At 43.5% G+C, this 27,995-nt stretch overlaps 1 protein-coding gene across 3 annotated transcripts in view; it reads right to left on the bottom strand.

Annotated features, from left to right (window-relative positions):
• Positions 1-2,567: 2,567 nt before the first annotated feature.
• The window catches only part of MRAS (muscle RAS oncogene homolog), a 76,485-nt gene continuing 51,057 nt past the window's right edge, over positions 2,568-27,995 (bottom strand). For all 3 annotated transcript variants that reach the window (XM_054044484.1, XM_054044483.1, XM_054044485.1), the window contains 4 exons: positions 16,920-17,073; positions 13,162-13,261; positions 11,209-11,288; positions 2,568-4,245 (listed from right to left, as the gene is read on the bottom strand). In XM_054044484.1, the coding sequence (XP_053900459.1) occupies positions 4,146-4,245; positions 11,209-11,288; positions 13,162-13,261; positions 16,920-17,073 (434 nt within the window). In that variant the 3' untranslated portion in view covers positions 2,568-4,145. The remainder of the gene's footprint in view (positions 4,246-11,208; positions 11,289-13,161; positions 13,262-16,919; positions 17,074-27,995) is intronic.

The raw sequence follows: 27,995 nt of genomic DNA on the forward strand, positions 1-27,995 counted from the left end.
ATAGGAGGCTAGTCACATTATGTGTGTCTAAAACTCTCAGTGCCTACCCAGATTACAAAATGCAAGTACAACTGTAGGTTTAATTATTCAGCCAGAATGAATTATGACAGATTAAAGAACAGAGCACATCCTGCAGTGGGCTCGTGTTAAATAAGAACAGGTGATCCATGTCAGCTAGCGTTTAATTTCCCACATAGCCCTTCTGTCTTTGCCATTGTCGTTCTAACTTTCCCATCTAGAGGCGTGAACGCTATACAGCCACATGTACTCAAACTGTCATGCAACATAACCCCTGTTTGCTTTGAAATTGATATTATTCCTCTGTGGTCATGCTTGCAACGAAAGGGGTTTGTAACGGATTCACCTTCTGCAATACCTGGCCGTCTTGTTTTTCTGGTGAGTGGACACAACTCAGGGGATGCAGTCTGAGGGGTTATTATAAATCTGCTGCTCACATGATGAGAGGAAACAAATCCAAAGTGGCTACATTAGAGATGGAGGCAGAGAAGAGATTCATTTTAGTTAGGTTTCCTTCTCCGGCCGTCACTTGCCTTCTTCTCTTCCTCGAATGCATGTGGGACAGAAATAAATAATATTTAGTTCTTATATAGCACTTTTCCTCTGGAGCTCTCAAAGTGCTTTACAAAGGAGTTCACTACCATTATCCCCATTTATGTGGGGGAAGGGGAGGTGAGGCAGAGAGAGAGAGGAAATGACTAGAGCCCTGCAAACGTGCAGCTATCCGCTTTATATCCACACACCATGTTTGGGGATCACGGACCAGATGCGGATACAAATTTTGTAGCCAAGAGGGCTCTAGAAATGACTCTCCCAAGGGCACCCAGCATGTAACGGAGGTCTCCTAACTGCCCCCAGGACACGCTGCCTCCATGTAACCGGCCCCTGCCCCTTTGTGAGTTTGTTTACTAGGACCGGTTGACAGGTTTTTTTGCTGGAATTTTTTGGGTATGAAATATGTTTTTTGGACTAAACAGAAGTTTTTCTTAAGGAAGTTTCTGGTTTTGTCAATTTTTTACCAAAAAACTCCAAAATAAGCTCTTTCTAGTTGTCATTAAAAGGAAAGATTGTGCAAATTTTTTTAAAAACCACGAACAAAACTTTTTCCCCATGGGAAATAAAATACAAACCCTGACTAGCTCTAGTATTTATAGTGGTGTTAACCTGGAGTGGTGATCTATTGATGTCAAGGGAGTTAAATTGGTGCAAGGTGAGAAGCAGAAATGTGGAGTAGGAATGGTCCAATTTTGAGGGCATTTTATCTAATTTTTTCCCCCCCCTCACACCTTTTCAGAGAGGAAAACTACTTAATTCATGTTAGGAACCCAGGCCCAGATCTTCAAAGGCATTTAGGCACCTAACTCCCACTGAAATCATTTCAATGGGAGTTAGACACCTTAATACTTTTGAGGCTCTGGGCCCAAGTGCTTAACATCGTTTGTGCTGTGTCCTTCTTCCCCATTTTTACTACTCTTGTACTTCATCAGGAGTTCATCTGTTCCGGCTTATTTCCCACCTTACAATCTTCTGTGCTATTAGTTGTTTGCTGAAGAAATGATTAGAACATTTCAAAAATCAGTGGACTATAATTTCATGTATACAATGAATAGTAGCACCAGATGTGACTCAAGATTCAGAGATCTTCCGGGAAGTATTCCCAGAAGTTTGGGATTAAAATAAAATCAAATAAATTCCCCTAGAAACATTACATAAAAAAACAGATTATTTCTAAACAGGATGGTAGATGCTGAACTCTATGTAGAAGGGACCTCATGTGATTGGAAGTTAATATAGGTTTAATTTTAAAAATTACCCGGTAAATTACAGTAGAAAGGGATTCCAGCAGGGATGCAACAGAATCAACTCTACTCTTTCTACACTTTAGAGTCATCATGGACTGGGTAACTTGCAGATTAATTGATACCGAGCCATTCACTTCTCTATGACAACAGCAGGGAAGGTATAAATACCAAGGGTGAAATTCGGATCCCATTGAAGTCAATGGCAAAACTCCTTTTAACATCAAAAGGGCGAAGATTTCACTCTTAGGCTACCAAGCCACAACAGCTCAGCCACTGAGAAACCTATGTGAGAGGAGAGATAATTTTGGGCCAGATTCTCAGCTGGAATATACTGCACTAGCTCCACTGAAGTCAGTTAGCTCTACCTACTCCACTGTCTAAAATATGGGGGTCCAAGAGAAATATTTCCTCATGTTTTCAGAAATAAACATTTTTCATGAAAAAGCAATGAAGAAAAATGAGGTCTGCAATCTAGGAGGAAGGAAAACACCAGCTGAGATAGCATTATACTATTCAGCCTGGCAAGACAGCCTTGGACAATTACCAGTCAAGGAACAAAATCTACTAGCATGACGCAGGAGAATACAATCTGATTAGGAGTTTTCATTAGTTTTACTTACCTGTCCAAAAAGTTTACTCACCTCAGGGCAAGGAGAATTGTGCAAATATGTGCTATGAAACAGCCTGGCCTCAAATCAAGAAATAGACAATAACGACAAATGGACACACAGGGACAAATGCAAATAGGCAAGTTGGTGGAGCCCCATCATGGGCACATCCTTTATGTTTTGTACAAGTATCTACAGCTTTCAGATACCCAGGGTTTCTGGCTTTCATGCTTTGGTAACATTTTTATAGCTTGTCATGCCAAATAAGGCATAACATAACCGAGTCCAGCCTGGGCTGGTGACAAGTGAACATTGTTACTCTTACAGGTGCTTGGCAGCCCACACTGAATGAACTGGTGGTCTCAGTCCGGTGGACAACTGTCCATTCTATTAAAAAAAAACAAACCATCACAATTAGCAGTCAGAGAGGGCAAGGACTGAATGGATATTTCATTCCTCCCTCAATCTGAAAGATGGTCTCTCAGGACTAAGGTCAACACTTCTGTGAGGTGATGGAAGGCAGCTTGAATACCTGCACCTGCTCTGAGGGTCCGACATCTTTCACCTCCACGCTGTCAATGGCTCACTAAAGTCATGAAGGGACAAATCCCTCTCGAGTCAACAGCAAAACTCCGAAACGACATCAAAGGCAGCAGGAACTAACCGAAAGTGGTAGGAAGGAAAAGAGTAAGGAAATGGAGCCAATTCTCCTGAACTGAGAACTTGGATGGGGAGAACAAACCAATTAGCCATCTCCATATTGTGCAGTTACTGGTTTTGCAGGGAAAGGCAAGGGAGATTCCAGGAGCTACTTGGAATACAAGTGCTGCTTTACATACACTTGGAAAGAGGAATGCAGCACCTAATGTCTGTTCCTCTAAATAAATCAGTACGGGTTTGTCTTAAAAAAAACCCAAGCCCGTTCCTTCCATCTGTAAATTACTTTAATTTAAATATTTTGAGGTTAACAAAATACCTTTTGAATCAGACATGCCCCCAAAATACAAAACAGAAACAGAACCTCCTCACAGAGGGTAACCCCCCGCCCCTTCTTTTCAACACTGGAGTTTATGGACTGTGAGCTGGCTGCCCTCCAGGGTCTGACACAAGGTCTGGAGTGCGGAGAGCAGCTGGAATTCATTTTCTTCCTTCAAATCGATGCACTCTCCTATAAAGCTGCGTTTTGGCATCTCCGTCTAAGAGAGAGTTCAGTGCAAAAGGAACTAACCCCAGCTGGGTTTCTTTCCAACCCAGTGCTCACTGAGCGCAAAAAAAAAAAAAAAAAAAAAAAACACACCCTTCCCCTGCCCCCACACATACACACTCGACTGACTGTACCAAACAAAGGGTCATTCACGGCTGCTAGAAATGGGTCACATGGAGAAATGTTTGCAGATACAACCAACACTTTAAACCCCCCCACTTTTTAAAATAAACACCAAGGAGCTGGGGATTGTTGACCTTTGAGAGTCCTGGTCCTGGATATTCCCTCCTCCTCGCCACGCTTGCAATCCACTCTGCACCGCACGCAAACCAGGCCAAGCTCTAGCAGTTTGGCTGCCGCTCAAGTATGTCAGCGAATCCAACCCCCCTGGCAAGTTCCTCGGTGTAAGGTCCATTGTGAGAAGCGTTACGGTGCAGTTAGGTGGTACAGTGGGTCTCGCTAGTGCTTTTTTAGTTCACATTAGGTCAGGCGCGGGTGCCAAGAGCCCCCGGGTCACAAAATCACACACTGCAGTTTGTGGGAGCCAGTCGCTCTGTCTCCTCGCCATTTGGTCTTCTTCTTCTTCTTCTGGCTTTTCTCTGGGATCTGTTGCCTGTTTGGAGAAAAGAAAGAAGCAAACCTAGTGAACCATCCCTACTGTTTAGGCCATGGGTAGATAGACGAGTATCTCTAGAGCGCTAGGAATCAGTCAGAAGGGACCCCTGGGGTGAAATGCTATCCCCACTCACTGACCCCTACGACAGGTAAACCTCTCCTCTTACCTCCTGCACAAGGAGACACGGGGCCAAAATAAAGAAAGAACAAAGGGACGTGACTCTGTCGGTGAGAAGTTAAATAGCGGCGCTGTTAAAAGAGCCAGCACCCTGGCACAAACAAACTGTTTTTCCTGGGCTCAGACCAGCAGGCACTGCATTTATCCAGGGCTCTCTCACTGTGTTTCTGGCCAGTTTCTTAGATTGCTAGTTCTTTGAGTCAGGGACAGTGTCCTCCTGGGTGCATGAGCAGCACCGAACCCAGGGTAGGCCCTACCGGTATTCAAGAATAGTAATAATTCACCAGATCACTGCCAGCTGCCCCATTAGAGTCAAGGAGCTGAAGTTAATGAAGTTACGAGTGAAGAACAGCCATCCGTCTGGGATGGGGGAAGGGAAGCCTCTGCAGCAGCAGCTGCTAGGAAGAAGGAAGGGAAGTATTGTGGCTACAGCAAAGGTTACAAAAGGGGGTTAGGGGAACGTTGCCATGGCAGTGGATTGCAGAGCCACATTTCAGAGGAGATTTGCTGTTCTGACTCCTTCTGCTAGAGGGAGTGACACCGCTACTCACCCTGTCCCCACCAGCTGATCTACCTTAGTGAGTAGCTAGCCAGTGTTCAAGGGGTAGGGGAGAGGAGCATGCATAACATATTAATGCTAATGGGAGTTATAATGGCTGAAGTGAGAAGGCAATATACTGGGTCCTGGTTAAAACACAACCCTTCCCTCGGCCCCTAATGGCAGGCTGGGCCCCCATCATCTGGTAAATATGGTAACCCTAGTGTTCTGACATGCTGCATTCTAGCTTCGTTTCCCCAGTGGCCGAGTGAGTTCTGAGCAAGGAACTACAGAGAAACAGAAATCAGGGGAGAACTAAAGCCTTTTAAAGATTTACATCTGGCTGGAATTTCCCTCTGGTCAAATGAATTGATTTGGAATCAATTAGCATTGGGTTTTTTTTAAACCTGCTGTTCAAATGGGTTCTGCCCTGATAAATAAATCATTTTCCAATTTAAAGTGCTGAGTGGTTCAGAAGGAGAAAGTGCTCTGGGTCATCGCCAGACACCAGCCCTTAGGAGGATACTCCAGGCAGCATGAAATCAAAGCAATCAGAAATGCACAGCTGGGATTCCCTCGCTACTGTATGCCACTGAAGCCCTCAATCACTTCATTCAGCAACTTCTGTGGGTGTTGGATGAGCAATATCTTTAATGCTACTAGAATTCCATTCGATTTACACTTCTGTGTCACTGAGGGCCTCCCAAATTATCTAGGTTACACACTATCCAGAGTCACGTCATTTAGAAAACGGGACTGGCTGCTAAACAGGGCCAGGTCCTCAGCTGGTATAAATGGACATAGCTCCGTCAACCACTAGATCGTTTTTCCTTAACACTAATGGGAGTTAGCTCCAGTGCATTGGAGCTACCAGTTTACACCAGCTGAAGATCTGGCCCAGAGTTGCAGAATAAACAGGAGAAAGGAAGGCTGCGTAGTTAAATGCAGGACTAGGAGTCAGTGGGTTTGATTGCACAGACTGGCTGTGCGTCCTTGGCAACTCACAAAGGTCTGAACCACAGTCTCAGGAATAAATCAAATCTGTGTGTTGGGGATCTCCCTTAACCATCTCCTCAGCTGGTTACATGCTCAGCGCTGAACAGAAAGGACAAGCTAGTCACACCAGATACGGGACACAGCCAGTGTTGCCAACTCTTGTGATTTGATCGCGAGCCTTGAGATATTTGGTGTGTTTTTTTCCTCACAGCCCTAGCTCCTGGAGTCCTGTTACTTATGTGAGAATCTTAGCTTTGATTTGTTTTTAAAAATGCTACTAGCTCTTATGGTTACAGAGAAAAGCATAAAAATGAGATCCTGAAGGGCTCAAAGGCTAGAAAGCAAAAAAACTCCCTCAAAAAACCCCAAACACACACAAAAAAAGTAAGCTGATCTTATGATGTGTGGAGCCTGATTCATGATTTTGGAATGCTTGGGGTTGCCAGTACTGCATAGCTAAAGATAAGTGATTAGTCCTTGACTTATTCCCCTGACCCCCAACCACAGTCTATTGAGATAAAAATTTTGAAAGACATGTTTAGTGAGTTCTTTCCAGACAGTTAACTCTACAGAGAGCTGACCAGACCCAAATCTATTGTTTAGAAGTATTATTAGGAAGCAAGGTAACATTAGCAGCATTATACAAAGTTGATTTCTGGAAGATGATCCCAGAGACGGAATTACCCCCTGCCCTGTGTTACAGTGGAAGAATGTTCCACGGCGAATTTACAGCAGAACAGAAGGCAAATCAGGAAGATCCTGATAGATCTACCTACCAGTTAGAGATGCTGGTACCACCAACTATATGGACTCCCACAGGCTTCTTCCAGCCAATCCCAGCACTTGTAAGAAAAATTGGGAATCAACCAAATACAGCTCTACTCAGAAGGAGCACAACGGTTGGCTGACAGTTGCCCTGGGATCCATCAGAGTATGACTCATGCCCCAGGTCCTGTCAAGAGCTAGCCCCTTATGTTCGTGAAGCAATTTGGGAGATCGATGCAGAGCATTAGGAAGTTTTAAATGACATTTGCCTGACTACAGCTGAGCTAACAATTTGTGACAAAAAATTTAACAGATGATTTTATCCTATTTCTGATTGTGGCTAATCCTGGATAGTCTTTCAACAGTCTTCTCAAAACAGTTCAGCAAAATGTAGTTCGTTTCAATTGGCCAGCTAAGTCACGTGGCATCATTTCTGTTCTTTAATTGAATGAATGCATAATTTTTTTTTTTATACTGAAGGCAACAAGGCTGAACAGGTATCTAATTTGGACGGTGGAACCTTTATAACAACTACTGATGCACACGAAGGAAAGAACCCAGACATGACTGTAAGGCCCTGGGGTCCATTTGGAGGACTGGCACATACAGAATATACATTTTAAAATTTAGCTTGTTAACGGAGAACATTTGACCTGGAGTCACTGAGAAACAATATTATATAGGGAGACCCACCATAACCAATTATTTTGTAGTGATTTTTCAGTATAGCATTGGATAGTGATAAGAGCTCAATGTAATAAATACTAATGCCTAGCCTACTAATTACAAGGTACAGAATAGTTCAGAAACATCCAGGGACATTGCCAACTTATATCTGTAACTCTCCAATAATTATCCGCCCACACCCTCCTTCTGCCAGCTTGACAGGATTTTGGAAGAGTGGGTAGTACCATCTGCTTTTGACGGATGCTGACTCGAAGCTGTGGAAAGATAAACACTAACAGAGAGGCACCTGTGCATAAATGCCTAACAAGTTTCATTGCTGGGGAAGCCAATTCTTCCACCTCATATGGAAAAACTATAGCTTCACCTGATAGCATTAGTTATTAACCTAACAGCTTTCTTTGACAGGGTAACCAGCCTTGTGGTGGTGGTGGTGGTGGGGGGGGGGGAGAAGAGGTAGATGTACTATAACTTGACTTTAGTAAGGCTTTTGACTCGGTCTCGCATGACCTTCTCAAACAAACTATGGAAATACAACCTGGATGGAGCCACTACAACGTGGGTGCATAACTCATTGGAAAACTGTTACCAGTGAGTAGCTATCAATGGTTCACAATCAACCTGGAAGGGCATATTAAGTGGGGTCCCACAGGGATTAGTTCTGGGTCCAGTTCTGTTCAATATCTTCATCAATGGATTTAGATGATGGCCTAGAGTGTACACTTATAAAGTTTTCAGACAATACCAAGCTGGGAGGGGTTGCAAGTGCTTTGGAGGATAGGATTAAAATTCAAAATCACCTGGAAAAACTGGTGAAATGGTCTGAAGTAAATAGGATGAAATTCAATAAGGACAAAGGCAAAGTAATCCACTTAGGAAGGAACAATCAATCAGTTGTACACATACAAAATGGGAAATGACTGCCTAGAAAGGAGTACTGCAGAAAGGGATCTGGGGGTCATAGTGGATCACAAGCTAAATATGAGTCAACATGTAACAAAAAGCAAACATCATTCTGGGATGCTTTAGCAGGAGTATTGTAAGCAAGACATGAGAAGGAATTTTTCTGCTCTACTCCGCACTGATTAGGCCTCAGCTGGAGTATTCTGTCCAGTTTTGGGTGTCACATTTCAGGAAGGATGTGGACAAATTGGAGAAGGTCCAGAGAAGAGCAACAAACATGATTAAAAGGTCTGGAAAATACGACCTATGAGGGAAAATTGAAAAAACTACGTTTATTTAATCTGGAGAAGAGAAGACGGAGAGGGGACATGATAACAGTTTTCAAGTACATAAAAAGTTGTTACAAGGAGAAGGAGGAAGAATTGTTCTTCTTAACCTCTGAGGATAGGACAAGAAGCAATGGGTTGAGGTTGGACAAACACCTGTTAGGAAAATGTCTACACAATACCAGGGCCAGCTCCAGGGTTTTTGCCGCCCCAAGCAGCAAAAAAAGAGTCGCGATCTGCTCTACCGCCGCCGCTTCAGTCTTCGGCAGCAATTTGGCGGCTGGTCCTTCACTCCGAGAGGGAGTGAGGGACCCGCCGCCGGACATGCTTGCTGGGCTGGTGCCTGGAGCCGGCGCTGCACAATACTTAGTTCTGCCTTGAGTGCAGGGGAGTGAACTAGAGGACCTCTCAAGGTCCCTTCCAGTCCTATGATTCTATGATTATAGAAGAAATCTGTTTGCAGAAATACAGGTCACTGAAGTGGAAAAAAAAACACATTCAAACCTAAGGCCTTTAAAGATTCTGTAGGTGGCACAATTGGGATCATAAAAAGAAGACAGAGATCAAATATTTTACAAAAGTTATCAGTGTTGGAGGTGGAAAACATGCACAGGTCCATATTCCAGACTGAGCAACTGGAGAACAGGGATTAAATCCTGGGCAAAATTCCATTAGTGTCAGCAGGGCCAGGATTTCACCCAGAGAGTGAAATGGATTTGCCAAAGGCCACGGACGAAGTTTGTGGCAAGACTGGAAACAAAGCTCTGCTCTCCAAGATGGAAGACCCATGGCTTATCCAGTAGATCACATTGTTTCTTATACAAATTGGTTTACGTTTCACTACTTAGTGGGTAGAAAAAGTGAAATGTCACCTTCAGAACAGAAAATAGTCAATTCCTTCAAGTTTTGGCCACAAGAAAACAACGAGACATTGTAATCAAAATTACAATGTAATGGAAATCCAAACAGTGCCATCCTCATTCACAGACTTACACTGATTCAGGAAGTCAGCAAACAAAAGCAAGGTGGAAATAGCTTTAAGACTCTTCTGTACAGTACAAACGTTTAACTGCCTCTACAGTAATTTTGCTCAGCAAATGCCAGATGCTGTTATCTGTATCGTGTTTTGGACTGTAAGTGAAACAGGGGTCACTAATGACAGTTCTAGGTCCCCCTGCACTTATCTCAGAGTAGGTGCATTCTTATCAAAACCCTAGTGTTTGTCCTTTTGTGATTAAATTCTGCCTAATGAAAATTCTTCCTGGAGTTTCGGTTGGGTTACTCACTGCCCCTACTTAAAAAGCTGCTGTGTGACACGCATGTGTGCTGCCAAACAGAAACAAAACACCCCAAAGCCCCCGCTCCTGGCCACAACAAAGGTGGCTGCATTTCAGTGATGGGGATTTTTATCTACACACACTAATCCTGTATTTTTATATTACAGCCCTCATGAGGTCAACTGAAACCAATGATATACACGAATGTGTGTGTTAGATTCCAGTGGATTAGGTCATATACACGACTAAATACTGCTTGCAGACCAGTCAGTCCGTAACTCTGGTGTTCGTATCTTTGAGGTTCTACTGTAATATTATTCAGTCCACTGTCTACTTTGGAGTACTGCCCTATAAGCAATGCTACGTATTAAATACAATGGGACCCTGGTTATCTAATCCAACTGGGACTGGGGCCAGATCAGATAACCAAAAATCCAGATAAACCGGAGAATGGGTGGCAGGGCTCTGGCGGTCAGCCTTAGAGGTGGGGGCTCCTGCTGTTCATTTCGGTTAAATGGGGTTCTACTTTATATTCCTTCCAACACAGAGAAAGTTTTAATTTTGAAGTCACCTCTGAAACTGGGTGAAAAACGTAGTGGAGTTATGGAAATCAAAAGATTCCAAGCCTTCAAACAAGAAGGACACCTGCGAGAACCATGAGCAAATTTTCAAAGACAGGTGCGAGTCATGCTCCAGAGATTACTGGCATCAAAACAGAGGTCAGAGTTAAGGATGTCTGGATGTGACCCAGGACGTAGGTGGAAGATTGGGTAGGGGAAATGGACAGTATGTCTGCGGGAGAAGGTTCTACAGGTAGATATACTGTTTGACATTTTATTTTCTGATTTTTATGGATTTGAGTTTTGCTCTGGGGTTCCCTCTGATTTTCAGGAATACAATATTACGCCAGATACGGAGTGTAAATCGGTATAACCCCATGGACTTCAATGGAGTTATGCTGATTTACATTAGCGGAGGATCTGGCCCACAATTTTTGTATGCCAATACTGCATGTTGTTACTGATCACGAACGTAGTGTCTGGAGGTATTGTAGGTGAATCCACTGTATTTTAAATTTTTTATATGCAGTTAGATCTCAAAATGTTTAGCACTGACAATGAAGATTTTATATCTTAAAAGATAACTACGTTTTGATAGTTGTGTGGGGGTATGGAACAAGCAACCCTAATAAAGAATCAAAGATCAGGCTCTTGGTTTCATGTGCTACAAGGATTCATGAGCCTCCTGCCAATGGAGGTTAATAGATGGCTGAGTAAAGTGTTTTATGGCTCACCTGATTACCCTAACAAGATCATGGAAGGCTTTATCAACATTCAGAGGTGGGTCCTTCGCACTAGTTTCTATGTACGGGATCTGAAAGACAAAAGCCCAGCATAATAAATATTAGTAACATCTTACATGTGGACAATGAACCTCTCTCAAATGACAACCCAAGGGACTAGATGCAAAACAGAGGGTTATCCTATAATGACTAAGGCAGAAGGACTGTACTGAATTTATTTGGGGACAATTTCAGGTAGTCTCTTAGAACAGACTGTTTAATAAGGGTGTTCTCAACCATGGAATTCTGTGCCCCATTGAAGTCAATGGGAGTTTTGCCACTGGTTTTAATGGAGCCAAGATTTCACCTTACATATAGCGATCACTTCACTCACCATTGAAATGAGCAAAGGATGGAATGTAGCCTCTGCGTAACAACGTACAGCTGTGCTACACTGGAGTTTGGGGCACAAAGTGAAGGTTATACTGCCAGGAGAAAGGCAGGTAAGTGAAATGTTGCCATGACATCAAGGTTAATTTGCAGAAAGGACACAAAGACACTACCAAAGATCACCCCATCCTATAAAATGTGCAACATACAAAACAGCTGGAAGCATAAAGTTCCAGATTTTTTGGGGGTGGGGGGGGGGGGGGGAGAGGAGGCGGGGAGAGTAATTGCAGAGTTTATTAGGAGAGATGTTCTTTTTCCCCCTGAGATATACTTGAGGACATGAAGACCACACAAACAAACAAAGAAGCTATTTACCATACCTGCCAGAAGTTTGTTGGAGATTGCTAAAAAACTAATACCTGCCAAAGATTCCTTCCTTGCTACACTGCATTTTAAGGTCCTTGAATGGTGATTTCTACAGTTACCTTTCAGACTTAGAAAAGCTTCTGTTCAGGTGACAGAGAAGGTCATTTTCTATTGGCAGCCAAATGGACTTTTGTGGTCACTTGTAGCGTACAGACCTAGCAAATTCTGCATTTGCACATACAGCACCTTCCACACCACTGAAACCGAGCACAACACAAGAGCTGTGTGTTGTTCTAGTTTAGGTTGACTGGCTCTCTGCTCTTCCACAAAAGCTTCTTTACAGGGGTGGGAATAAATATACCCTGAATAATTCACGTTATGTTATCCATTGGGATGCGGCAAGTTCCATTAAGTCTTTTCCATGACTGTGGGCATTTAGAAGGGATTAACCTAGTATAATGGTGATTATAATCTTACTTGGGAGCCATTTCTGGAGCCAAACTGCAGTATGGATAACAGGGAACTGAGATATTGGGTCTGATTTATATGGGTTTTACACTCATGTAATTTCATCATCATTAATGGACTTACTCCTGATTGACAACCGTCCGAGATCAGAATCAGGCCCTGTGTATCTCTAACTACCTTTTCTGCATTTTCATTTGAAGAGTGCATTTTGTCCATCTTACAGGCACATTCCATCCACCTGCAAATAACTTGCATTACATGACTTTATGATCATGTGTGCAGTGTAGCTGTAGCCATGCGGGTCTCAAGATACTAGAGAGGTCAGGGGGTGGTGAGGGAATATCTTTTGTTGTACCATCTTCTGCCGGTGAGAGAGACCAGCTTTTGAGAAGCTGGGGGGAGAGGGAAGAGGTTCCTTTTCCAGACCTGAAGAGCTTGTCTCTCTCACCGACAGTAATTGGTCCAATAAAGATATTACCTCACCCACCTTATCTCTCTAATGACTTTCTTATCATCATAGCTCTGCTATAGTATGGTGTACAGAACTGGCCCCACTGGAAGGAACCTCTCTTTCTACTACTTTCTTTGCCTTTTATTTGAAAATGGAATTGCAAGTGTTTAATTATAAGAGAATTAAACTCCAAATGCGGAATGAATCCCATTCTGAATGCCTGTAATGGAACTTAAAAGCAGTGCAACTGCCAAAACAACATGCAAACAAAGACACACCCACAAACTTACGTTATGTTTAGTTGCCATTTCTCTTCCTTGTTCTCGAGTGATTTTCCGCAAATGCATTAGATCAACTTTGTTGGCCACCAATATCATTGGAAAAGACTCTCTGCAAGAAAGCAATAGGAGGAGACTCTCAGTGTAAGCTTCCTTTTCAGAGACTACCACCATCTAGCATTTTCAGCTAGAAAGATGCAGCATGTGGGCATTTAGCAGATTAGTTATAATTAGACTTGGAAGGATTAGATTTTTAATCAGTAAATATTGGTAAACAGATTTCACTGTACACACACAAACTGATGAAAAACACTTTCTTTATCTGTATATTTTGATTATTATCAATGAAAAATGCTGCCTGAGAATTTATGAGAGCCAAAATCCAGGGATTTAGACTTTTGCATTACACATGTAACAAATGGACTAGTGAATGAATAGCGAAAACAGATATGCTTTGTTGATTTAAGAATTTTTACTTTGTACATTTTGATATGTGATATTGACAATTGTGTTAACAGTGTAGAAAGTTTTAACTTTTGAATCTCAATGTCTACGGTCATAAAATAATTATTTCCCCTCTCCCCCTAATTTCCTGCAACTGTTAAAATCGAAAATCAATTAAAAACAGAAAAAAATGCTTAAAGCCCAAAACTTCATGGAATTGTGAAAATTGATAAAAATCTAAAAAAAAGCTTAAAAATAAACATCAATATTATCTTTTGAAATTATAAAAAATAAAAATCAAATTCTGCCAAGCCTAGTTATAATTACAAGCAGGATCAAGCAATCATACATGATCACAAAAGCAGGACTCCTATCTATTTATACATTACCTAGGCAAGATATTTTCCTTGGTAGCTAGCACATTACAAGTTACACACATAAACAGCTGATGTGCCTGTAAGTGATCAAAGCTGCTGTTTTCTTATAGTTTAAGAAAAAGTTCCACCATGATCCAAGATTACCATCAGTTACACAGCTTCAGTACTTAACTAATATTGGTCCATATGCATGGAAGAAAATGAGCGTAGGCATCCAAAGACATTGTAATCAAGAGAAAATGGGCAGATTTCCAACATTTCTTGTTATGGCTTCTGATTAGTTTCACTCAAGCCATGTCTCAGAACTATGCTTGCAAATGAGAACTGGAGGGAAATGATGCAGTGTCCATATGGCAACATTATTGGGGGGGGGGTGCGGGGGAGAGGCACAGAGGAACATACTGGGAATATTTTCGTGGCTGACAACAAATTGATTTCAATACACAGTTATTGTGAGGTACCAAAAATATGCTGAAGGCCTATTTGGAATATTCCCTATTCAGGAGCTGGTGGACTACAGAAAATACTATTACCTAGTGCCTCCTGCCTCTAAAAATACAAGGGGGTGAACTACTACCTTTAAGTATCAAAAGTTGCCTAACTTTACAATAATTGCTCTAACAGTCTACAGACACTTCTATGGCTTCTATGACAAAAACTGGGCTAAATCCTAACCTGGTGTAAATCAGCATAGATCAATGGAACTATGCCAGTGTACACCAACTGAGGATCTGGCCATGTGTCTTTTAGGTCCCGCCTCCCAAAACAATCATGATTGGTCATTAATGCTAGTATTCTACTGAGCAAGACTCTCCCATGAATTTTTACCCAGGCCCTATGTACATCCAATGGAGTGGAGTATTGAATGGGGTTTAACTAGTTTTGAAACTGCTAAATAAAGATGAAATGGTTTTTACTATTTTACTGTAAAACAATTGATTTTCCCCAACTATTTCTTCTTGGAAAAAAATATATAATAAAATATCATGGGCCAGCATTTTTTCTTATTTGCCATAACAAGTAGCAAGCCTTACTTATTTGTATAAAAGTTTTGACTGGAGTTACTTTAAGTTCAAATGAATTTTCAGCATCTGTTTCCATGTCTTTTTTTCCCACTGAGACAGAGAAGGACTCTGTCTTTTCTCGGACATACTGCTTCATAACTGTGGCTGGAGATGCACTGAACACAGGTTTTTGAATTTCCATTTACTCTTACAGTTAATTATGATAATATGGATTTAATTAAATGTCTGAGCAATAATGGATCTTGATTCTATATCTATTCTGGGGTAAATGCTTTGCTCTCTTCAATGATCCATTCTTCTCTGGTTGGCAGCACAGTAGTAGAAACCGACTAAATTTGAACAGTATGTAATTTGCCTTGTTTACGTCAGAAATAAAACTCCAGACATTGTTCCCTGTAGTGAGTTGTATGATTGCTAGTTGAACAAGGCAAATGCAGCTATTGACTACACAACAGTTAAATGTACTGAAAAAAGTACTGTCTTTTAAACAACTCTTCCAAAGAAGGAAACCTCTTGGATTTCAAATCTCCAAAAATAAATGCTTAAGGGGGACATAGGATTGTTATATGAAAACACAGCCAAATTCTGTTCAGTTACACTGGTATGAATCTGGAGTAACTACCGAGCTCAGTTCAGAATTCAGTGCCACGTAGTATGAAAACCCTTTACCCAGGTTGCTAATAGAGCGTTGGCTAATTAAAATGATTCCAGCTTTTAAATAAGCTAACTTTACTTTTTAGCATTTGAACTGCTTGTTTACTTTTTCCAGCTCAACCTGAGTGAAGTGCATAGAGGAGAACATTTTTCTTTCTAGTCAATTTCACTTCCCAGTTCTCATACACAAGCTGTTGTGTTTGGGTTAACATCGCTGAAGGGGTTGGGGGAGAGAGGAAAGTTTCATATCAAAACCAAAAGGGTGACCCATTTTCATTGAATTTAATTAGATAAAACGCATGTCTATTCATAACAGGTTATAGAACACTGTCTTGTTCTCTCTCAACTTACAAAGACTTCATTGTCGACCTAGCTTAGGCTCAGGTTTTAAGAGAATGCGGTAGATATGGAGAAAATCCCACTTCTGTATCTAGGAGGCAAATAAAATGATTGCTATTTATGTTCATCTAGATGCAGTAAAAGGGTAGCTTTTCCTTTATTTCCCACTCTTGTGGGCTTTGTATTGGACACTTCAGTGGAAAAGCATTCCAGCAGTAAACCTCTCATAAGTCCACCCCTCCTTTTGGGGAGTTATTCAGAGCCAAAAAGCCAGCAACAAGGACTGACTCCCTCTGGCAACTTCTCTTGAGCGCTCCCTTGATTAAAAAAAATTATGAATCGAAAAATTAAGTGCTTTAAAGCTGCAGGGATGCATGATCTAAATTCACACTCCACCCAGTGAAAATGGAAAACACTTATGTGATAGGATAGAGAAGAGTGAATTATTAACAAGCTAAAAAGACCCTGTGAGCTTCCTCTTTGATCTTTCTGAAGTATTGGCTTACCACTGGTTTAGAGCTTGAATATTGCCTTGTCTCTTTTATTCACAAGTGTTAGACAACTGAACTATCCACCCCATGTAAATCTTCCATCAACCATTCATTCCCAGACATCTAAATGCAAGTACACAGAGATGCTGTTCATTGAATAATAAATAATAATAATTCCACCTAGTTCTCAGCGCTTTCCATCTATAGATCTCAAAGCACTTGGCAAAGGAGGGTAAGTGACTTTACCCCATTTTATGGATCTGGAAACTGAGGCACAGAGTGGGGAAGTGACTTGCCCATGGCCATTCAGGTCAGTGGCAGAGCTAGGACTAGAACCCAGATCTCCTGAGTCCCAGTGCAGTGCTCTACCCGCTGGAGCATAATGCCTCCAAAGCAGCAAGGATTCGCATTAAGGGAGCTCTTCCCTCCAGTGCACTCACCTGTCTTTGACTCTGAGGATGAGTTGGTGGAACCTGTCCACGTGTTCAAAGCTGGCTTTGTCCGTGACTGAATAGACTATAAGGAACCCGTCCCCCGTCCGCATGTATTGCTCCCGCATAGCACTGAACTCCTCTTGTCCCGCAGTGTCTAGGACTAGTATAGGGGAGGAGGGGAGAAGATGGTTAGTCATTCTGCTGGCACTGCCGTCACTACATTACATCTTTCTTCACGTTCCTACCTTCGAGATGACTGTCGAGATCTGACAGGTGCCATTCAAGATTACTGGTTTGCTTCCTTGGTCAAATCAAGTAGAAGGTTTGGTTGGGGAATCACAAAACATTACTAACCACACGAGCTAGTCAAGTGAGAAGTGCTATCAGCCCTCCTCCTCCCCCCCAGCATTGTGCCATTGCTATCCAACCTTTATTGTACTCTCTCCTTCGCTACACCTACCATCCCAGCACAGGATTAGATGGCTTCCACCTTCCTCCAAAGCAACAAGCATCGGTTGCTACCAAAAGCAGGATGCTGAATTAGGTGCATCAGCTCTTTGACTGGTCATGGCTAATAACCTCAATTTCTGCCTTGCCAATCTCGCCGTTTCCCCACACAGGAGACTAGGAGGGGAGGTAGACACCAGTTCAGATGACTCGGCTACTCCATTAGCCAGCTGACCACGTGGAGCTGGGCCACACATTGGAATAAATTGCTTTTTGTTTACAGCCCTTGTCCAAGACCAAAGAATTATTTTGCACACTTTTTTGCTCCCGGCCAAAGGAGGAGAGCCTCAGGGCCACTCCTAAATAGATCACCCTAAAGCCACTGGCTGGCTAGGAAAGAGAGTCAAGTTTTAAGTGACCTCCCTGTCTGAGGTTCAGTCTGCAGTCTAATCAGGCTTCTGTGAGTGTGCTTATGTCCTGCATCGGTCAGTGATGCTGCTTAGCAATCGGTCACCCGTACCATACCCCACCAGAACACCACTGTCAGAGTAGCAACCGCTATGGGCAGTGACTGCTATGCTCCAGCCCCACACCGGCTCCAATGGGCTAGTCTCCTTTTTCTGTCTCTGTAATTCATTCCTATGTAGCTGGGGTCCCAGTAAGCTACATTAGGAGCCAGAGCAGGAGGAAACGACATCTGTATTCTAAATAAACACTGAACGTAGATACTTAAGGGGCGTGGAGATTCTCCGTCCCAGGGTTAAATCAATCGCCAGGTTTTAAGTTGGGGTGGGGGGGGGGGAGGTATCCTATGAGGACATATTGAGAAGGATCTTGGAAAGGTTTCATTTTAGTTTAGCGCAGTAAGCAGGGATCATCTTGAAGGGCGGGGGGAAAAAAATGTAGGGTTAGAAGGAACTTAAGGAAGTCATCTAGCCCATCCCTTGGTGCTGAGGCAGGATTAAGACTACCTAGACCATCCCTGACAGGTGTTTGTTTTATCAGTTCTTAAAAACCTCCAATGATGGGGATTCCACACCCCTCCGAAGTAACCTGTTCCAGTACTTAACCATCCTTATATTGTAATTCGAAAGTTGTTCCTAATATCCAACCTAAATCTCCCTTGTTACAAACTAACCCTCAACTTCTTGCTCTAGCCATGGTGAGCTAGGAGTGTCTCTCACATAATCGATATACCCTAAGAATGCTGGAGGAACGGAGCCATGAGCGTCAACCTCAGTTTTGCCCTTCTTCAGTCATTCTACATCACCTGTTTCACAGTGAAATACTGGAGATTCTTCATGTTTTATTACCAGTGCTGGAGGCTTAGTTTGCCAATCAAACCCACCTGTGCAGGGGAACAAGGGTGGAAGGAAGGCATGGGAAGAAACACAGGGAGTCATGGAGGTCAAGGACTTAATAGGATTCTAAAAAAGAGACTGGAGATTTATTAAGAATGTCCAGAGTTATAGGTAATAAACATTTCAGAAGGGATATAAAAGCGTAGTGATTGGCTTGGGCCCTGAAGCCAATAGGATGAGGGGGGAGGGTTATCTCATGTTGGCTTACTGCAGGATTCTTACAGCCTTCCTCTGATGCATCCTGTGCTGGCCATTCTCCGAGGCAGCCTACAGGACCTCAGGTCCGATGCATTCAGTAAGCCAAATCTGCACGCATAGGTTCACTTTCGTAGGCAGCAGGAATGCCCCAAAATGGTGACCTTTGAAGTCATGAAGCATGAGAGGAAGCAGAGGGGGAGCAGCTAACATGGGATCCTCCAAGCAGAAATGAGAACACTATACAGAGTGGGATGTTGGCTATTCAAATGAGTAGGGAAGGTACTGAGTTAGAAAAGTAAAGCGGAGAGCTGGGGCAACTGGACATGTTGCCTATCAGCATTTGCTGCCCACCTACGCACCAGAAAAGGAGGCATCGGGCCATAAGCAATCTATTGACTAGACGGAGGGTGCCTGACACAGGGTTCTCTTGTTGTGCAGGTTTGTGACCTTAACGAGGCACTCCTTGTTTGCATCAGATCTGGAGGCTGCCTTGGTTTCTAGAAGATAAGCCACCTGGAGCTGCTTCAGTCCCGGTGGTACATGCAGAGTCAACATCAGTAGCCAGCCATGCCAACCTGCCAAACAGAACACCTGTAAAAGTGTTGTCTACTATCTGCCCCTGTGCATTAGGCCTTCATATTAAGGAAAAATGATTGGTCATAGCACAAGCTTTTGGAGATCATAGGTAGTGTGTTGAGAGAACTTCTAAAACCTCACATCATGGGGCCTACCTGCTCCCAGCCCCAGCATGCAGGCTCTTTGCTACTCCCAAATTATCTGTCTAATACAGCTGCCCCTGAAACCGAAGGACTCATTCCTGATCCACATAAGGAATGCAAACCTGGAACTAGTAAATGGGTAAGCAAATGCTAGCAGCACTGAGTGTGGAACAGTTATATATCATCTCCTCCCACTCCTCTAGAACCTTGGAAGCTAAGGGTGCAGGCTTGTCCTTTAGTGCAAATTACAGTGAGACACAACCTGGGCTACTTTATGTCTCGTCAATTTCCATGCCTTGGGCTGAAGCGCATGGCGCCAAGAAAATGGGTACGGGGAGGAAGAGGATGGGAGAAGCTTCATCCCTCCACCCATTCCTTGTACCCATGAACAAGGACCAGCTACAATTGGATGGAGGCGTGGGGGCAGACTCCACACAGAGAAGGCGATGCCACAGTCCCAATCCCACACCAGCCAGTATCTCTGGTGGGGCAGGGACGAGCTGTACCCTGGAGCCATCCTCCACTGCACTCCCTCCCCTAGAGTCCTTGGGAGAATTCTGGCTGAGTCAGGAGAATCCCATCCCCAGGGCTCTTACTGCAGCATGGCCCTCCATCCAAAATCGGCTGCAGATTCAATCTGTAACCTCGGATCGAAGGCTTGCCACATCCTATGGTTTTTCCTGCGGAATTCCTCAGCCCTTCTGGTGTTTGCTTTGCCCGGTCGGTCTTGTGCATGACTTACAGATACACTGTTCAGGCAGGGATGCTTTGTGTATCACTCTCTATTGCAGCACACCATTCTGCAGACTAGCCTTGTTAGGGAAATATTTTCCTTGCTCTCCAAGAGCTCAAGCCTTCCATGAGACACGTAAACATTTCTACAACCTCCCCTCTGGAGCTCCCTCTCCTCCCTCCTCAGTTATGGAATCAGCGAACATTACAGTCTCCAGTTACTACTCCCTTGGGGCAGCACGGAACACCAGACTCTGACATCATGGGGGTGGGCTCCTGCCTCACTTGGACCTTTGCCACCATCGACAGAGTTGCTGGGTCATCAGCTTCTATTTAAAGGGCTTTTGGTCATGGTGTTCATAGAAAGGCGAGTGAGCATTCCAGTTGTAAAACAGCATCTGGCACCAAGTTAAAGCATTTTGGGGCCCTGCACACGATGGAACTGGAGATCTCCATCTTTACTCAATTCGGCCCAGACGACTCCCATCATGACAGAGGGGCAGCCGGGCCAAAGCTGAGCAGTACGGTGACCCTGTGCACCAGATCGCAAAACCACTCACTCAAATTTGGCCCAGCCACCCCTCGGGCCAAATTTGAGTGAGTGGTGTTATGATTTAATGCACAGGGTCACAGTGCTGCTCAGGTGTGGCCTGGTGTAGTGCCACCCTCCCAAATCTGATGTCAGGGCCCCTGCTGAGAGCATACATCGGTTAATCCAGGCCAGGCCACAACTAAACTATAAAACAGAAAGGGATGAAGGTTCAGTACATCTTAGGCTATGTCCTCACTACGGGGGCGGGGAGGAGGGGAAAGGGGTCAATTTAAGATAGGCAAATTCGACGTATCCGAGCCAACTTACCCTGCTGTGAGGACGGCGGCAAATTGACCGCCGCGGCTCCCCCGTCGACGACGCTTACTCCTACCTGCGCTGGTGGAGTACAAGCACCGATTTGGGGATCGATGGTCGCGTCCCGACGAGACGCGATAATTCGATCCCAGAGAGATCGATTTCTACCCGCCAATTCAGGCGGGTAGTGTAGACATAGCCTTAGATTGGGTGAATAGTTAAGGGTCATGTAAGTGAGTGCCAAGAGCCCCAGTTTAAATTCTAGCAGATTCCTTTAGAGTCTAAGTGTTCAGTGCTATGTAAACTGGGAGAGAGGATATACCAGGTACACATGTTCTAGATATAATTAACACCCCTTCTCAGGTGTTTTTCTGACATTGATGGGTCCAGTAATAGGAACAGCTGAAGTACAAAAATATTAATAGTAGGTAGCAATTATAGAACACTTTTTTGGAGATCAGAAAGTCTTGTACAAGCAGGACGCTCTCTCACTGGAGTAGTTTCTTCCCAGTTTCTTCCTTATGGCCATGACAATGTCCCTTACTCTTGCAAGAGGCCTGAGGCACTCCTTAGGCTTAGCGGTTTCGGGCTCTGCTTTGGAGTGTGTGCTCAGAGGCCATCGTACAGTGGGGTCTCCCCAGCCTGGATCTGACTAGTGTCTCAGGGCATTTTCCAGGAAGTGTTTCCACAGGCAAAACTCTTGTTCCTTATAGGTTCAGGGAGAGAAGGAGTAACAAATGCTGCACTCAGCAGTGCTGGGCACCTTCTCAAGGCAGTGCTGGCATTAGTTACAGATGGAAAAGGAGGATGAGTAGGACAAACAGTCATTTAACTCCAGGATTCTGGGCATAGTCCTTCTCCTTGGGGAGAAGCTCCCCAAGGTGGGGGAAGACTCAAATGAACTAGACTATAAAAACACTGAAACTACTCAAAACATTAAGAATGGTAAAACTACATACAGATATATTTGCCAATTCTGAAGATTGCTACAGACACAGAAGATTCTGGCCCAGGCCCCGTGCTGGTCAGAAGGAAGTGGAGAGGCATTGATCTGCACCTCCACTTATGCACTCAGTATAGAGCATGAGGGGAGGAACTGTGCAGGCGTGGACCAATGGACACTACTAGTTAGAAATCTGTGGTCTTGGGTACATGCAGCACATACGCACTCACAGTGGAATACACACAGGGATCAGCACTTGAAGAAGATAGTAGTTTCCTCCCATTTTACCTATGGCTAAAGTGAGGCACAGAGTGGTTAAAAACTCAATCCTGCAAGTCCCAGGTTGCTCACCATCTCCTTGGCAACGCTTGGTATGTTGCAGGATTAGCACCTCAGTGAATCCGTAATAGAACTTGGAAACGGAACCCAGGAAGAGTCCTGTTGCCAAGAACCTGCTCTGACCAATAAACATGGCTTTCACCAGATCATTAAAAGCCAACTTTTTGAAGAGCTGTCTACTGGGCTACCATCCATCTTTTAAAAAGGTAGAAGGCATTGCCCGACTGGGCCTCAGTTCCCTATATATAAAACGAGGCTAACAGCACTTCCCTATCTCACATGTCTCGTGGGGATAAAAACCATTAAAGACGGTGAGGTGACCACATATTATGGCTACTCAGAGACTAATCCATTACAAAAATGATTTTTTTGAACGCTCATTTTGATTTAGTTAAACATTTCCTTGCAGCACTGTGTTATGCGGGAGAACCCGAAGGAAAAATAGACAAAAAGCAAATACCAACTGTGTTTTAAAGGACAGTCAGGTTTAAAAAAAAATTAATAATAATAATCATCTCACATGACAAAAATCCTTAGATTACTGAAAACAAAATAATGTTTAAAATCCAACTTACTTGCCCACAATGTAGGCTTTCCCCAGCACCCTGCAATCCCCTTAGTTCAGGCAATAAAAATATTGACTCGTCAGTTTCATTCACATCTTGTCTATTTCTCCTTCAGTGTTTTCCCATACTAACAATTCCCCTGCAGCATTGTGTTGTGTTAAGTTTAAATCTAAAACAAAATGACTATTAGAAAAATAAAAGCATTTTTAGTAATAGATTTGTACAACTTTTTGGTGTAGTTTAAGTGTTGTGAGTTTTTTGCACTTAAAGTTTTGGGCACAAAATACTCAAACCACCCGCATTTTTTATGGCTGATTAACAATTTACTTTGTTTAGAGGGAAAGGACTCAAGTCTAAAACTCATTCATATCAATGGTCCTTACTGATTCAAAAATCCCCACTGACGTTAACGGAGCTTATCTGGAGGCACTGAGGTCAATAGTACTATTCTTCTGAGTAAGAGTTTGCTTGGGCTGGGGTTTCCAGAGGAGCCTAAGGGATGTCTGATTTCAATGGGAATGGAGTACTTAACTCCCTTAGGTTCTTCTCCAATTCCCAGTCTCACTGTTGCATGAGGCTAGTCTACCCAGTCTGGACAGAAATAATAAGTAGAGATACATAGATTACAGGATTTCTTCTCTCTTAAATCTGCAGTTAAGATTCTCTCTCATTTGCCAACACATATTGCGGACATTGAAGTCCCAATATTGACCTGGACAGTGATGTCTCCCCGCTCCATCTAGTGAGATTCGAAATCTGACTCAGGATACGCAAAGAACTTCCTGCTGAGTAACTCAGTTCTAACAGGCTTGGTGAATGGGGAAGCAAGGGGGTATATCAAGCAAAGGAAGCTTTCGGGTGAATAGCGAGAAGAGAGATTACTCAATGGTGACACCCATTCGGCAGGGGAGCAGGCACTCAGTGGAGGTGGTGGAATCCCCGCTATATGGGGCAATCACACCTCAGCTGTGGAACAGACTAGAGCCTTGATCCTGGCCTGCAAAGACTGATGCATGTGCTTACCTTAAACTTACCTAAGTAGCCCCATTGACTTCAATACAGCTACTTTGCATGAGCGAAGTTATGCACAGGCATTAGTCTTTGCAGGGTTTGAGTCAAGCAAATGGGTGGTTTCCATCCCTAAGCTTATATGGCTCCATTTTATCAGGTCAGCTGGAAACTAACCCTCTGGGAGCCTTCTGAATTGCAGGAGGTGCTGGGTTTAACACTTGGCTGCAGCAACTGCAAGATACAAACAAGTTCATCCCTAGAGCAGTTGAGGGACTTCAGTGGAGTTACACTAGGGATGAATTTAGCCCAGTGAATCTAGGCTCTGAACGGAGCGAAATATATTGAATCCACGATTTGGTCCATTAGCCAGAGAACATGGACCTGGTTGAGCTTTTTGGAGCATACGCCCACAGGCATAACTCCCATTAATATATCTGTGGGGAGGGCGTGGTAAACACATGCAGAGTTGACTGTAAGTAACACATATTTAATATTATTCAGTGTTCCTTCTTTGGTGTAAACTAAAGTTAGATCTGACCCAGACAACCAGATCTGAACCCCCTGGAGGTAGGGGTGTGTGTTTGTGTGGGGGGAGAGCAAGAGTTCAGGTCTGGATCTGAACTCCACATCTTGGGCCCATGTCTAGTGAAAACTAGCTCACTGTACCAGTTTTCAGGATGGATTTGCCATTGGTCTAGTCAGGTTTCTGTTGCTCCCATCTTGCTCTTATCATGCAATAGTTTTCTGCAGGGGAAAGCCATGCAATGAGGAAACACTTCGGCCTTTATAAGCCTTTGCATTGTGCTCTAACTAAACACACAGATGTTGTAACATGGAAAAACACAAGTACTTGAATTCTTGCCCTTTCTTTAGGGGAAAGAAAAGGGCCTTTACAAAGACGGAGAAGCCCTCTAAAGAACAGCTTCCATTTCAACAAACAGAGTAAAGATCCGATTAGTAAAAAAGGGCCTTTTCTCTGACAAATAGGCAAGAATTCAAAGCCTTGTGTTTTCCATGTTGCAACATTGACATTTTCCTGGCAGAAAGACAAAAATAAAATAAGCCTCTTAGAAGGTCACAAACCCCAAGTAATAAAAGCAGCAGCTTAAGCTAAAAATTTAGCTCATTCAGTGAAACTACCTGATTAAAAAACAACCACCACCAGGCAAGATTGAAGGAGCCTGAAGACACCCCAACCCTTCACCTTCTGGTCAGACAATTCCCAAGCTTCTTTAGTGGAAAAGCAGACAGTCAAATTCAAGTGGTCTTAAGACCTGCAGCAACATCCTGCCTCACAGTGAGAAATGCAAAGCAGGACAGAGAGATCCTGAGCGAGCGAGCAAGCAAGCAAGCAAGCAAGCGCGCACACACACACACGATAACTGTCTGCAGTTATTTCAAGGGTTTAAACACAGAGGATGGAGCAGGATTAGGATTATGTAGGGCCTGATCCAAGTCTACTGGAGTCTTTCCATTGACTTGATGGGTTTGGATCAGGCTCCTAGGGTAGTATGCACAAAGATATAACAACTAGGAGCAAAGGCATAAACTAAAAAGAAAAACAAACTGAATATCAGGAAAAATCTTCTCTCTAGTAAGTGCTGCTAGAAAGATTGGAATAACCTCGTAACTGGGAGGTCCCAAAAGGTGAGGCACTTAAAACTAGACTGCACAAACCACTGGAGAATGCAGGGGTCACCACGCACTGGCCCCCAGGGAATGGGTCACTTTCACTAACTGGTTTAGCAATCAGGAGACAGAGCACAGAATTGGAGTTTATGTGGGTCTTTAGAAACAAAGACACACGTGTGTAACAGTAATGCCCGGGGGGGAGGGGGGGTGGGGGGAAGTACACTATCCCAGTCTGAAATGTTACAGAGGATCGGATCCTCAGCTGGTTGAGTTCAGCGTAGATCCAAAGTCAATGCAGTTACACTGCTTTACACCAGCTGAGAATCTAGCCCAGGGAGCCTCCAAAAGGTGCAGACAAGTCAATCATGACAAGTTAGGTCCAGCAATATGCCAACCAAACCTTCATCTGGTCAGCGAAACAAGGCGGTTTTGGACGCCCATTTCCCTGGGTGTGACTTGAGCCCCTAGGAATTTTAGCCTTGGGCAAGCATTCCATGGTGGCTCCACATACAGAATAATAATTCCAGATTGGCATTTAACAGTGACACAAAAAATAAATCCTCTGCTGCTTACTAATTCAGCCTGTGTACAGAAAGAGGGGCAAGAAAAATCGGTGACTAGAACTCACTTAAAGATACAGCTAACCAAATTAGATTAACTCTGGGAGCTATTTAATTCTAACCTGCCACATGTGCCTGTACACTCTGTGTGTATGACTGCATCTAATCCAGTCTGATATGGTCACTTTGACCTCACAGGCCAGCAGGAAATAATGAAAATAGCTGAGTGCAGAGACAATGGAGCCTGTTCTCATAAAACATCCCTAAGGAGACAGCATCCTATAATTCACAGTTAGCACTTGCCTTTAGGTGCACGTCCCTTATTTAATAAAGCACTCTATAGTATTCACCAGCAATGTGCCCCGAACACTGCAGGGACAGTCCTGCAAGCTGGATTGGTTAGGACCATTAATAATTATCTTTGCACTTTTGTAGCAGTATCTTGCATACAATCCTCTTAAGGTGCTTCCTTACCAATAAGTCTCACAATACCTCCGTGAGGCAATACTATTGTCCCCGCTTTATAATTAGGAAAAGAGACACTGAGAATAAGTGACCTGAACATGCTCAGAGAGCAAATCCCCTGTAGATGGGTTAGAGGCCCGGTTTGACTCCAAGGTCTGAAAAATGAAATAAAAGCAAATTGCATTTAAACCTAGTTCAAGTGAGAAAGACAGTAAAGAAATGATATAGCCCAATTAAAAAAGTTCCATCATGTTGCCAGCTTCTGTTACACAAGAAGGGCAAGTGTAGGTCTTGTTTAGGAGAGGAAAAACCCGAGCTGGTTAGCACAAAGAATTTTACAGGGCAACGTTTGGACATTACAGCTCATGGACAGCATAGAGGCTTGGAGAGGAACTCCAAAGAAGGTGGACTGTTTTTGGAACAAAGTTGTCAAATGCCTACCCATTCCAGCTTGTGTGTTATATTTACTTCTGCATCACTAAATGCTTATAAAGCCCCCTCATCGTATGTCTTCACTTGGCAATCACATCCTCCACAGCCAGTCCTAATCCCTTTTTACAAGCACTGGATTGAAAAAAGAAAAAAAAAATCACCCAGTGAAGGATTTAACTGCAAATGAAGTATAATTAAAGGAAGACAGAGGACTCTGAAGGGTAGCGTGATGCATCTTTACACTTCTGTCATGCTTCTCCCCGACTGTATTGCTTTAACCACTCATGCTAAAGTATGTACCTAGCATGCGACCAGCTGTCTAAGGATTTGTATTGTTCTGTGATGTTAAAAATAGTGAACAGAGTTCGAGCATAGAAGTTTCTGGTTATCAGGGAAGAACACAGATTATCGAGGGTGCAATGTTTGGTTTAAGATAAGGTGGCATGAGGAATACATAATCTGCAATATCCCCGATTGAGAGTAAAAGGTTGATGGGTCAAAGTACAGACATTGAGATACGAGGGTATGAAGTTCATAAAGTGGCTATGTTCGGGTGTGGAGTATAATGAGTGGATATGATAAGGAGGATGGATTGACCCTCATTTGGTGAGATTTAATGTTTAGGGAGTTTATGGTTCCAGTTCATATAATCCAACGGAGAAGGTCACTTGGTCCCTTTCTCGTAGTGGGAGAATGATGTCACTCTGGCTCACACCTCCTAGTACTGTCGGTGGCTGGTGATGTGCTCAATGTAGATGTCCCTGGACCATCGGATGGCATCTGAGACCATGAGGCGCCGCATGAGACGTGCGTAGCGTTGACTGAGCCCG

The sequence above is a fragment of the Malaclemys terrapin genome, chromosome 11 (assembly GCF_027887155.1).
Source record: "Malaclemys terrapin pileata isolate rMalTer1 chromosome 11, rMalTer1.hap1, whole genome shotgun sequence".
NCBI lineage: Eukaryota > Metazoa > Chordata > Testudines > Emydidae > Malaclemys > Malaclemys terrapin.